The sequence below is a fragment of the Chiloscyllium plagiosum genome, chromosome 17 (genome assembly GCF_004010195.1).
Source record: "Chiloscyllium plagiosum isolate BGI_BamShark_2017 chromosome 17, ASM401019v2, whole genome shotgun sequence".
Classification (NCBI taxonomy): Eukaryota; Metazoa; Chordata; class Chondrichthyes; order Orectolobiformes; family Hemiscylliidae; genus Chiloscyllium; species Chiloscyllium plagiosum.
Window position 1 is genome coordinate 4160899 of NC_057726.1, and position 14185 is coordinate 4175083.

The 14185-nt window shown below is 42.9% G+C and overlaps 1 protein-coding gene across 1 annotated transcript in view; it reads left to right on the forward strand.

Moving 5' to 3' along the window:
• terb1 (telomere repeat binding bouquet formation protein 1) overlaps positions 1-14185 on the forward strand; it is a 169461-nt gene that overhangs the window by 39570 nt on the left and 115706 nt on the right. The window contains exon 9 of the mRNA XM_043707505.1: positions 8045-8176. Coding sequence (XP_043563440.1) covers positions 8045-8176 — 132 coding nt within the window. The remainder of the gene's footprint in view (positions 1-8044; positions 8177-14185) is intronic.

Sequence of the window (14185 nt, forward strand, 5' to 3'; positions counted from 1 at the left end):
ACAATTGCAACATTTAAGAGGCATTTGGATGGGTATATGAACAGGAAGGGTTTGGAGGGATATGGGCCGGGTGCTGGCAGGTGGGACTAGATATCTGGTCGGCATGGACGGGTGGACCGAAGGGTCTGTTTCCATGCTGTACATCTCTATGACTCTATGATAACATTGACCACAACACCATACAGCCGCTGCAAGACATGTCAGAGTGTCAACACAGATACAACCACTACATGTGAGGACACCTTCAACCATGTACATGGCAAGTACACATGTGATTCGGCCAACGTTATCTATCTCATACGCTGCAGGCAAGGTTGCTCTGAGGCATGGTACATTGGCGAGACCGAGCAGATGCTGCGACAACGGATGAGTGGACACCATGCAACATTCACCAAACAGGGGTGATTCCCCTCAGTCGGGAAACACTTCAGCAGTCCAGGACATTCGGCCTTAGGCCTTCAGGTAATCATTGTCCAAGGTGGACTTCGGGATAAGCAACAATGCAAAGTGGCCAAGCAGAAGCTGATAGCCAAGATTGGTACCCATGGGAATGGCCTCAACTGGAACCTTGGATTCATGTCACACTACAGGTGGCCCCACTGCACTATACACTGTCTCTAACTCACACACACACATTCCCACATGCTCACACAGACCCTCTCTCATACACAAGCTCTCATATGCACACCATATGCACCACCACCCCCCCCCCACAGTCACACCCACGCATGCACCCTCTCACAAGGTTATACCCCACCACATTCACACACATATTTCACCAAGCTTACACATATACATGTACACACTCTTTCACATGCACTCACACCCATCAGTGAGATAACACTCCACCAATACCATACAGGGAGTTGTCAAATGTCAGTACCAGATCTCACTTTGGATCATAATGTGCGAGCACCCTAAACAATGACAGTTACTTCACTTCGCTAAAGGCTACATCTTGGCTACAAGACCATTTTCAAGGTTGACCCTTTTTCAATAGCAGGTGTAAGGGTGCCAGGATGGAGGGAAGGTTACATGCGAACTTTCCATAATAATTTTCCAATCCAAAGAAAGACCTAAGCCCTGGTATAGATGTGGGAGTCACGGCACCTTTGATCACTCTCACTTTAACTTCCGACAGGTATAACCTGGTCTTGTTGACCCTGTTGCCCAAAGTAGGTCACTAAGGGGTGCCTGGAACTTCTTCCCTTCTAAGATGTACACCCACCTTGGAGAAACATCTAAGGACCATATTCAAGTTCTCTAAATGTTCTTTATTGGTTTTCCCTGTTATTAGCATGTCATCCAGATAAATGGCGACCTGGGGTAGATCTTGGAAAATGTTGTTCATCATCCGCTAAAACATTGCACAGGCAATAATACCCAAAAAGGCTGTCTCATATATTGGTACAAACCCAATAGGTATTAATTATAGCATACATCTGGGAATCCTCATCTAACTGCAATTGCAGGTACACATGACTCATATCCAGCTTCCTGAAGGACAGCCCACTGCCAGTTTTGCATATAAGTCGTCCATGTGAGGGACTGGGTATTTATCCAGCAGCGGGAAGTGAAGATTTGTTTAAAATCCTCACAAGCCAAACTGACCCATTGGTCTTCACAGTCGGTATGACCGGTGCTGCCTATACCTCAAACTGTACTGGTTTGATGATTCCTTCAGTTTCTAGTCTCCTAATTTCTGCCACTACTTTTGCGCAAAAGACAAATGGCACTGGACAAACCTTGCAGAATCTAGAATTACTTCCTTAGTAAAAATGCAATGGCCTTGGCTGCTTTGATAGTCTCTATGATATGGAGGTACTGGTATGGGACCGGGGTGAACAAAATTAAAAATCATACAACAGCAGGTTATAATCCAACAGTAAAAGCTTTCAGCGCACCACTCCTTCATCAGGTAGCTCTTGGGCAGGATATAGGACACAGAATTTATAGTAAAAAAAGCAAAGTGTCAAACAACTGATGTGAGATATTGAATAAACCTCGATTGCTGTTGAGTCTTAATCACTTAGAATGGGTTGCAGGTTTCAGTTCATTAATAAGTAAATCCTATATAAAACCTTAAGTTATCTTGGGAATGTGACTTGAAAGAGGTTCTGAGATTTACATATTAATCAATCAAAACCTGCAACACATTCTAAGTGATGATTTGGAGGTGCCGGTGTTGGACTGGGGTGTACAAAGTTAAAAATCACACAACACCAGGTTATAGTCCAACAGGTTTAATTGGAAGCACTAGCTTTTGGGGCACTGCTCCTTCATCAAGTGGTTGTGGAGTATAAGATCATAAGACACTGAATTTATAGCAAAAGGGTTACAGTGTCTTGGAGCTGTAATGATATATTAGACAAATTTAATTACGTCTTTCATCTTTTAAAATCGGATATGCTAGTTTCGGTTCTTTAGTATGTAAATCCCAGAAATCCTTTTATGTTAGATTCTCAAGATAGTTTTAGCTTTCCTAACAATAAATGCCATTTCAGCTCAGACAATGTTTTAAAGGTCTGTCTGTGTCCCAATGTTGAGTCAGACTGGTTCTATTTCTAGGAGAAAGTGAGGACTGCAGATGCTGGAGATCAGAGCTGAAAATGTGTTGCTGGAAAAGCGCAGCAGGTCAGGCAGCAAACAAGGAACAGGAGAATCGATGTTTCGGGCATGAGCCCTTCTTCAGGAATTCCTGAAGAAGGGCTCATGCCCGAAACGTCGATTCTCCTGCTCCTTGGATGCTGCCTGACCTGCTGCGCTTTTCCAGCAACACATTTTCAGCACTGGTTCTATTTCTAAAATGGAACTTACAGAATCTTACATGGATTCTGTTGAGCAAACTAAAATACAAAATCACCCCATAAACTTATATGTGTGTGCCCGCAGGAGAGTGCATGTTGGAAGTTAAAGTAAGAGTGATCAAAGGTGCCGTGACTCCCACATCCATACCAGGGCTTAGGTCTTTCTTTGGATTGGAAAATTATTATGGAAAGTTCACATGTAACCTTCCCTCCATCCTGGCACCGTTACACCTGCTATTGAAAAAGGGTCAACCTTGAAAATGGTCTTGTAGCCAAGGTGTAGCCTTTAGCAAAGTGAAGTAACTGTCATTGTTTAGGGTGCTCGGACATTATGATCCAACGTAAGATTTGATACTGACATTTGACACCTCTCCATAAGGTATTAGTGAAGTGTTGTCTCACTGATGGCCCAATGGAGGGAACGTCCAATAATGTTTGCTTCCTGGACGTTGGCTGATTCAGATAGAGAGGGAAGGTTTGATGATCATCTTTGGTGTCAGAAAGTTCCATCAATGCCACATACATTTGTAATTGTAACACCCACAAACTTCTGCTAGGGCTACTCAAAGTGACCAAGGTCATGCTGCCTTTCGCTTCAGATCAAATTCAGTAGCGGGCTCTTAATCTAAGTCAGTACAATTACAAGTTGGAATACTATCCAGGGGGCCAAATAGCAAATGCGGACACCTTGAGCTGCCTCCCACTGACAGGTATATCCAATGCCACCACTGGAAAGTGTGTTCTGGTTCTTTACATTTCTGGACATTCTTCTGGTCACCACTGACAATGTTAACTGTGAATGCAATTAGATCTGGTCCTGGTTGATGGTGTTGGGAGAAACAAAAGAGCCATCGCAACCAGAATTGAACTCTTTCTGAACCGGGCGAGACCAGATCACCACAGCAGACTGCAATTTTTTAATGGGGAGAGTGATTGTCCCAAGTAAAAGTCGTCGCCAGATACTGGCTGAACTCCACCACAGTCATCCAGTGATGTCCAAAATGAACATGTTGCCAAGAAGTTATGTCTGGTGGCCAGGATTGAATGCAGACATAGCCATGTTGGTAGGGTAGTGCCCAGAGTGCCAACAAGAACAAACATTGCTGCCAGCAGCTCCCCGACATTCATGGGAATGGTCAGGTTACACATTACTATGCTGGACCTTTCTTGGGTTTAGCATTATTAGTCATTGTGAATGGCCACTCAGAGTGATTGGATGTGCACCAAGTTCATTCGTCAAACATAGGACAATGGTAGAAAAGCTACGAGCATCTTTTGCAATACATGTCCAACGGGTCATCTTTTGCCAGCAGTGAATTCGAGTATTTCCTGAAGTTGAATGGAATTCAGCATATGAGAATAGCTCCATACCATCCATCATCTAATGATCTGGTGGAAAGAACAGTCTAAATTTTGAACACAGGCTTAAAGACCAGCCTACTGCTTCACCAATTCCGAACTATCCCCATTCCTGTTTGATGAGAGGACCACCCCTCACACAACTACAGGGACAGCTGCAACAGAGTTGCTAATGGGGAGAAGACTCTGCACCGGGTTAAACCTGATCTTCCTGGACACTGGGAGGAGAGTGAAAAGGCATCAGGAATGTCAGTGCCGGACACAAGACCACTTTAAGCGAGAGAGGACGTAAGGTGCGAAGTTTGGTGCCAAAATCACAGAAATTGTCCTACGTATGTGAGAGACATGATCAACACAAGGTCAGGTACAATGATGTACAAAGTGCAGGTAGGTGAGGTGACCCTGGACAAGCATGTGGACCTTATGAAATCTGCACATGTCCAAGGGGAGAGGAGAAAAACATAACCAGCCTCTCACAACAGTCTGCTATCAGAACCTGTGGGTTTTTTGATTTGATTTACAGTTGTCTTAAGTATAATGCAGTGAAAAGTTTTGTTTTGCTTGCAATACAGGCACATCACAGCAAACAAGAACATACAGATCTTCGGGTGTTTGGACAGAGCGAGGCATACAACATTATGACTGCACAGGAGGTGCACAAAAACAAGGTCAACATTAGATTTGAAATTAGAGAGGTCTGTTCAACAGTCTGATAACATTAGGGAAGAAGCAATTCTTGAACCTGCTGGTGTATGTGTTCTAGCTTCAGTATCTTCTGCCCAATGAAAGAGATTGGAAGACCATATAACCAGGTCAGAGGGATTTATGATGATGTTGGCAGCCTTTCACAAATATAAGACATGAAAAATGGAGTGCATGGATGGGAGTTTGGTTTCCGTGATGGTCTGGACTGTGCATACAACTTTCTGTAGTTTCTTACAATCCTGGGCAGAGCAGTTGCCGTACCAAGCTGTTACGCACCCAGATAGAATGCTTTCTTTGATGCATTGTGAAAGTTGGTCAGGGTCCTTATGGACATGCCGAGTTTCCTAAGCCTGCTAGGAAGAAGAGGCATTGTTGTACCTTCTTGATTGTCACACCTATGCGGGAGGTCCAGCACACATTGTTGATTATCGTCTTTCCTGGGAACTTGCCGCTCTCGACCATCTCCACCTCAGCTCCGTTGATGTAGATGCGGGTGTGTTCACCTTTCTTCCTGAAGTCAATGATCAGTTCTTTTGTTTTGCTGACATTGGGAGAGAGATCGTTATCATTGCACCACGAAACCAAGCACTGAATTTCCTTCCGTATTCTGACTCAGCATTGTTTGATACCTGGCCTATGATGGTGGTGTTGTCAGCAAACTTGTGTTGGCATTTGTATGAAATTTGTATGAAATTTGGCTCCACAATCATCGGTTTACAGGGAGTGTAGTGGGGGGCTGACTACATATCCTTGCTGAGCACCCAGTGTTGAGGATCATCATGGAGGATAAGCTGGTGTCTATCTTCAGTGATTGCAGTCTGTGGGTCAGGAAGCTGAAGATCCAGTTGCAGAGGGCGGAGCTGAGACCTAGGCCTTAGAGTTTTGAGATTAGTCTGGTAGGGATTGTGGTATTGAAGGCAGAACTGTAGTCAATGAGTAGGAGCATGAGTAGGAGCCTTGTTATCCAGATGTTCCAGGAATGAGTGCAGGACTCGGGATGTGGTTTCTGCTGAGGATCTGTTTCACGGCTAGGCAAATTGCAGGGGATCGAGGCAGGTTGTGAGGCTAGAGTTGATGTAGGCCATGGCTAACTTGTCAAAGCATTTCATGATTATGGAGGTCAGAGCCATTGGGCGGTAGTCGTTGAGGCACATTGCATGTGTTTTCTTTGGTGGTGGTCTTCTTGAAGCAGGTAGGAACTTCACATTGTAGCAAGGAGCAGTTGAAGATGTGTGAATACTTCCACCAGCAAGTCTGCACAGAATCTGAGTGCACGGCCAGGATGTCTACAGCGGTGACAGAGGAAACGGTAGTCTGGGTCTGTCGGGGCAGGTGATCTCACACCCCTGGCATTCTGTTCGAACCTAGCATAGAAAATATTGAGTCCATCAGGGAGGGATGTGTTTTTATCCATTATTTTATTCTGCTTCATTTTGTATCCCGTTATGTTGTGTATGCCTTGCCACAGGCAGCAGTTGTCGATGTGTTTAGTTTGGGCTTCTAACTTGGTCCAGTACTGCTTCTTGGCATCTCTAATGGCTTTGCGGAGGTCATATCTGGATTTCCAGTGAAGGTTTGGGTCATCCAACCTGAATGTCATATGCCTGATCCTCAGTAGGTAGTGGATTTTGTGCTTCATCCAAAGTTTCCGGTTTGGGAACACACGGATTGACCTCTTTGGCATACAGTCCTCTATGAACTTGCAAATGAAGTCTGCAACGATGGTGGCGTACTCATCTAGGTTTTCCCCCTCCATCCTTGGAGTCTGAGTTAGCCACTGACAGATGTCACATCCTCAATGCCTTTACCGCCTGAAGAAGAGTCTGTTAGTTGGACAGGGCATAGCCAGCGATGATGATAATGAGTCTCTAGGACACGGTCTGCATAATATGATTCGATGAGTATGACTCTGCCAAGCTGTTTTCTGACTAGTCTGTAGGACACAGTTGGATGGGTTTTTGCATGGTAGGAGAATTAATGGTTATGGGGATAATGCAGGTAGGAGGAGCTGAAACAATGGGTAGATCAGCCATGATCTTAACGAATGGCGGAGCAGACTGGACGGGCCTAATGGCCGACTCCTGCTTCTATTACTATGAAACTATGACACCTATCCCAATTTTGGCTCAGTTACCCCAGTAAGGAGGACTTTGCAGATTTGATAGATCCGTCTGAAAGATTGTCACTGTTGATGAGTTGGTTGATGCCATGTGATCTTTGTAGCTTCCTTTTACCAGACTTTATAGGATTTAGATACGCAGAGTGGCTTGCTAAGTTATTTTGAAGGAGATTTAACAACGAACAACATTATTATGGGTCTGGAGTCACATGTAGTCCAGCCCAGGTGAGGATGGCAGACTTTTCTTTCCTAAACTAAATAAGTGAACCAAGTGACATTTTACAATGATTGACAATTGTCTAGTAGCTACCATTAGACTAGCTTTTAATTCCAGATTAATTAAATTCAAATTTCACCATCTGCCATGTAACCATTATATTAACCTAGGTGTCTAGGTGACAAGATCACTACTGTTGGAAAATCTCAGCAGGTCTGACAGCATCTGTAAGGAGAGAAAAGAGCTGACGTTTTGAGTCTAACTGACCCTTTGTCAAAGCTTTGTCAAAAACGTGAAGGAATATTATTGCCCTGATTAGTAAATTGGCTGACTATCATTAGAGAGAATGTCGGTTAAAGGGCAGGCTCACTTATTGACAAAATGTAGCTAGTAGTGTCCCATAAAAATCTGTTTTGAGGACTCAACTATTCACTTTATTTATTAATAACTTAGATGGTTGCGTAGAAGCCCACAAATCTAAGTTTGCCAGTGACACAAAGGTAGATAGAACTCCAAGTAGTTTAGATGTAACACAACAATTAAAAAAGGTAAAATAAATTAAATGAATGGACATAATGGCAGGAGGTTAATTTTAGTATAAATTCCTCCATTTTGGTCCTAAAACAGATAGAACAGGATAATTCATTAATGGTAAGAACCTAGAAATTTTGGAACTTCACAAAAGCAGCATGATATAAAAAAAATCTAAAAGACTTGTAGATTTATGGCCTTTTAAATCTAAGACTAGAGTAGAAGGATGTGGCCTTATTTTTAATTTGAAAAGGAAATGTATTTTAAAGGAAAAATATGATATCTGACATGCTTATTTTTTGACAGCTCCTGTGGTTTCCCGCTTATCGGAATATTTTATCGTACCCAAGCTTGTAGCACTGTTGTTACAGAATGATCTTGACATAAACAGTAAATTGGGCATTATTCTTGCTATTGGGCATTGTACTGATGGATGTGGTAAGTGATAGAAATTGTGCTAGCAAAGTATTTGTATCTTTATACCTCTTAAATGAAGTGAGAGCACTGCTACAAATTAGCAGCAAAGCTATGGGTACAATGGAGCTAAAAGCTGGGAGTTCACCATGCTTGACATAAGATATGAAATGAAGATCTGCAAGTAATTGAGTATTTCAAAGATCAGGAGTTTGTAAGTCTTGAAGAAATAAATATTTACTGCCACAAGTTTTCATTTTTTATTTTTGCCATGTTTTTCTTCAATTCTCCAAAAATAACTAACTTTATCTAGAGTATAGCTCCTGGACCATGGAGAACCTCTGGGTTTCACTCAAGAGGCCATTTTGAAGTGACTCTGTTAGCATTCTGTTAGACCATGAGTAGCTTCACAAATGAGCTCAATCCATTAGCTTTCTTCTGATATCCACGGGCATGCATTCTTCAGCAATGGTCACTGGACAGCATTCAGGGCCAGGAGCATTACCTCAAAAAGGTACACCAAAGCCAGTTGTAGAACTAGGGAATTAGTCTAGAAATTTGAAATCAATCCTAGAATCTGCCTCAGCTGCTGTTGTCTCCAGTTAGAGTGTACACCCACAAACCAATTAAGAGAATAAAATAAATTTTAGTAAAAAATAAAATATTAACATCAATTTATATGAATGCATTTGCTGCAAATGTCACTGTCAGTTCAATTTCACCATCTTCATTCAGTATCATTGTTACTAAGCAGCTGTTAATTGAATTTATTTAGTTTTACTGAATTTATTAGAGTGCAAAATACTTAGAGCAGAATCTCAAAGGAACCTGAGCCATATGGGCTCTCGTGAGTTTTGTGGCAGAATCGGGCAAGATGTTCTGAAGCGTCGGAGGCTGAGGGGTGACCTTACAGAGATCTATAAAATCATGAGGGGCATGGATAGGGTGAATTGACAAGGTCTTTTCCCTGATGTGGGGAGTCCAGAACTAGAGGGCATAGGTTTAGGGTGAATGGGGAAAGATACAAAAGGTACCTAAGGGGCAACCTTTTCACGCAGAGGATGGTGCGTGTACAGAATGAGCTGCCAGAGGAAGTGGTGGAGGCTGGTACAATTACAGCATTTAAAAGGCATCTGAATGGGTATGTGAATAGGAAGTGTTTAAAGGGATTATGGGCCAAATGCTGGCAAATGGTACTAGATTAGGTTAGGATATCTGGTCAGCATGGATGAGTTGGATTGAAAGGTCTGTTTCCATACTGTACATCTCTATGACCGTCTTGACGTCAGGAATAATGTCCTACATCTTTTATGCACTTCCTGAGTGACAAGTTTTCTTGCTAGGTAGTGATGAGTTGCCAGTTAAAACACTGAGTTTTGAGAAGATTTGTAGGTCAGGTTAAGGTTTTGGATGTAGGTTTGCTCGCTGAGCTGGGAGGTTCATTTTTAGACGTTTCGTCACCCTAATAGGTAACATCTTCAGTGAGCCTCAGGCAAAGCAGTGTACATAATTCCTGCTTTCTATTCATATGTTTGGGTTTCTTTGAGTTGGTGATGTCATTTCCTGTGGGGGTGTCATTTCCTGTTCTTTTTTCAGCACGTGGTAGATGGGGTCGAACTCGATATGTTTGTTGATAGAGTTCCGGTTGGAATGCCATGCTTCTAGAAATTCTCGGGTGTGTCTCTGTTTGGTTTGTCCTAAGATGGATGTGTTGTCCCAGTCGAAGTGATGTCCTTCCTCATCCATATGTGAGGATACCAGTGAGAGAGGATCATGTCGTTTTTAGATTAGATGATTAGATTAGATTACTTACAGTGTGGAAACAGGCCCTTCGGCCCAACAAGTCCACACCGCCCCGCCGAAGCACAACCCACCCATACCCCTACATTTATCTCTTACCTAACACGACGGACAATTTAGCATGGCCAATTCACCTGACCTGCACATCTTTGGACTGTGGGAGGAAACCGGAGCACCCGGAGGAAACTCACGCAGACACGGGGAGAACATGCAAACTCCACACAGTCAGTCGCCTGAGTCGGGAATTGAACCCGGGTCTCAGGCGCTGTGAGGCAGCAGTGCTAACCACTGCGCCACCATGCCTAGTGGTTTTGGCTAGTTTTGTGGCTAGTTGGTGTTCATGTATCCTGGTGGCTAGTTTTCTGCCTGCTTGTCCAATGTAGTGTTTGTTACAGTCCTTGAACAGTATTTTGTAAATTACTTTAGTTTTGCTTGTTGTCTGTACAGGGTCTTTCAAGTTCAATAGCTGCTGTTTTAGTGTGTTGGTGGGTTTGTGGGCTACCATGATGCCAAGAACTACCATTTATCTGAAATATGTAAACTCTAATCAGAAGTAAACAGCTATGAACAATCAACATATAAGTCTTTACTAGTTAAAACTCAAATCCCCTTTTTTAAATCCCCACATACACATACTGACAGACTCAGACAAAGAGAAGATATTGGTTTAATGGATGGCAGGATCTGTTGGAATATTCCTTTTGCTTAGCAGAAATTTTGTTTTCTTCATTCCAAGTTCTTTTCACTTCTTCGTAGAAGGCACAATGCATTTGGAACACAAACTACAGGTGTTTCTTACTTACCAGTTAAAAGCAACAGCCTACACCAGCTGGTGGGGAGAAAATAACTGGCTTTTTTCTCACTTCAGATCTCTTTGTTGCAGAGAGAAAGAGACGTACTGTTTGCTCTTCCATCAATCCGAAGACTTCTTATATTATTCACACCCACAAGCTGTTCAGCTCCCCAGGAATCAGAGAGTTGTCATCAGGATGAATCTTTGCTTCCATGACAGGTCACCATTGCACAAACCAATCAACTACTTGTTGCCTGCCAAAAGTCATTCTGTGTACACACCCTGGTGCCATGCTGTCTACAGCCTCCCTCACTGCTTGACTGCAATAGCAGCACAGTAACACCATAAATGATGAGTTTCAGAAATTTGTTTTTAAAAGTGGAGCAATTCCTTCCACAGTATATGATTTTAAAATAGTTTATTTCCATTTTAGTCCACAATCAAAAATGCAGAAAATAAAATAATGAAGTATTTACAACAAGTGAAAGAAGGGATTGCAGAATGCAGCAATGTGTAGCCTTTAAAGATAAACAAAATTACATACAAACCCATGCACTGTAGAGAATGGAGATCTATATGAAGCATACCTTCCTGTCCCAGACTTAACCTTCTTCACACCAGCACTTTTGAACCTAAAGGCCATGGAATAAGTAGGTGCATTTTAGGACTAGGAGCAATTGTATCAACAGGATATATTGCGTAGTATATTTCTTCCGTATGGTATAATCCTATCTGGACATGATGTTAGACATTATGCTGGCACAGCCCACACGTTAGAGTCAAACAAACAGATGTAGTTCCAAAACAATATAATTTTTACAAATGTGAGATTCCATAGAGAGTGCAATCTCAAGCAGGGTGGAGATGGACAGCAGAGCTTCCTCAGGAGTGTTCTGAGAAGAAACCTTTGTGGGAACTTTATGTAGTTCTGCCTCCCACTGGGTGTCTTCTGGCATCACATCATCTCTTTGCAAGGAAGGAGCACCTACAGTACACACCTTGTTCCCTGTTTCCTTATGTCATGCTTTCAGTCCTGAGGACCAATGGCTGAGATAACAGAGTGCAGGCATGAGTACTTCCCAGTAGGCCCTGAGGGTTCTGAACCTTGCTTTTCATGGTGAGCTATCTGTGGAGGCAGTCAGATAGTTATGCATGTAGTTGTACTCCTGCAGCTTCTAGCCCAGGAGGGCCATTGCATACCATTTAATTGTCTGCTGTTGCTATTCCTCCCTTGTGCATGTGGATGAAGTCCCTGATTGGTGACACCATTGGGATCTCCTCTGCACTGGACTGAGTATGTGCTAGCTCTGTAGCAGTTTATGAGTGCCAGCAGTCTGAGTGACTTCTTTGTAGGCCAGCAGCAAACCTGTTGATGTGACTCGGTCACCAGATTGTGCTCTCCAGATTTCTAAGGCTAACATTGTCACAGTAATGGTAATATCTGAGCTTTTTGAAGGTTCAAGAGGCAACCTTGCTGATGCTTTCTCCAAGGCCTCTGTACTCTTATCCTTGAAGAATTGGCTTCTGATAGAGCCAATTGTTTCTTCATGGACATCCTGCTACCACTTGCAGAACAAAAAGAGAGAAGATGTCACAGCCAGTGCTTATAAGTAGTTACACAGCCAGTGGTGTTACTATGAGAGTTGGGGTAGAATGAGGAATGGTAGCTAACCTGTTGGCTGGTGATGGATGTCTTGGTAATCCTGCAAGAGCAATACCAGTCTTCTTCTGCCAGAGCCAGGATTCTCTGTCTGCTGAGGCACCCTTCCTGCTGACTGGACACTTTCTGACCCACTATGGGCCAACTCCTGGACCAGGGAAAATAAGAGGCATAGGATAGGTTGAAAGTGGGTCGCATGACTAATGACTGGTGCAGGTAGAAGAAAGACAGTGATATATTCAGACTGCTGAGGCCATGCAGGGTTAGTGTTGTGAAAGATTGGGAGTTTGAGGTCAAATGAAGGAAGATGTTACAGATTGTAGTAAGATTGGGCAAAGTCATAGAGATGTACAGCATGGAAACAGACCCTTTGGTCCAACTTGTCCATGCCGACCAGAAATCCCAACCCAATCTAGGCCCACCTGTCAGCACCCGGCCCATCAATCCCTTCAATACCTTCCTATACAGATACTCATCCAGATGCTTTTGAAATGTTACAATTGTACTAGCCTCCACTACTTCCTCTGGCAGCTCATTCCATACATGCAGTACCTAAACCCTTACCACTATGGCAGTCCCAGTCTATGTTTGGAAAGTTAAAATCCCCTACTATAACCACCCTATTATTCTTACAGATAGCTGAGATCTCCTTACAAGTTTGTTTCTCAATTTCCCTCTGACTATTAGGGAGCCTATAATACAATCCCAATAAGGTGATCATCCCTTTCTTATTTCTCAGTTCCACCCAAATAACTCCCCTGGATGTATTTCCAGGAATATCCTCCCTCAGTACAGCTGTAAGCTGTATCTATCCTCTCTATACCTGAGATATGCTTCCTTCCTTTTCTGAACCAAACCCTCAATTTCTCCAGTCATCCAGCATTCCTGATACCCACCATCCTTTCCTTTCACCCTAACTGGAATATATTGTCTCTGGGCTCTCGTTATCTCATTTCTGAAAGCTTCCCATTTTGCAGCCATCCCTTTACCTGTGAACATCTGCCTCCAATCAGCTTTTGAAAGTTCTTGCCTGATGCCATCAAAACTAGCCTTCCTCTAAATTAGAACTTCAACTTTTAGATCTGTTCTATCCTTTTCCATCACTATTTTAAAATTAATAGAATTATGGTCACTGGCCCCAAAGTGCTCCCCCACTGACACCTCAGTCACCTGCCCTGCCTTATTTCCCAAAAGTAGGTCACGTTTTGCACCTTGTCTAGTAGGTACATCCACATACTGAATGGGAAAATTTTCTTGTTCACAATTAACAAATTCCTCTCCATCTAAACCCTTAACACTATGGCAGTCCCAGTCTATGTTTGGAAAGTTAAAATCCCCTACCATAACCACCCTATTATTCTTCCAGATAGCTGAGATCTCCTTAGAAATTTGTTTCTCAATTTCTTGCTGACTATTAGGGGGTCTATAGTACAATCCCAGTAAGGTGATCATCCCTTTCTTATTTCTCAGTTCCACCCAAATAACTTCCCTGAATGTATTTCCAGGAATATTCTCCCTCAGCACAGCTGTAATGCTATTCCTTATCTAAAACGGCACTCCCCCTTCCTCTTTTGCCTCCCTTTCTGTCCTTCCTGTAGCATTTGTATCTTGGAACATTAACCTGCCAGTCCTGTCCATCCCTGAGCCATGTTTCTGTAATTGCTATGGTATCCCAGTCCCATGTTCCTAACCATGCCCTGAGTTCATCTGCCTCCCCTATTAGGTCCCTTGCATTGAAATAAATGCAGTTTAATTTATCAGTCCTACCAGCATGAGCTTT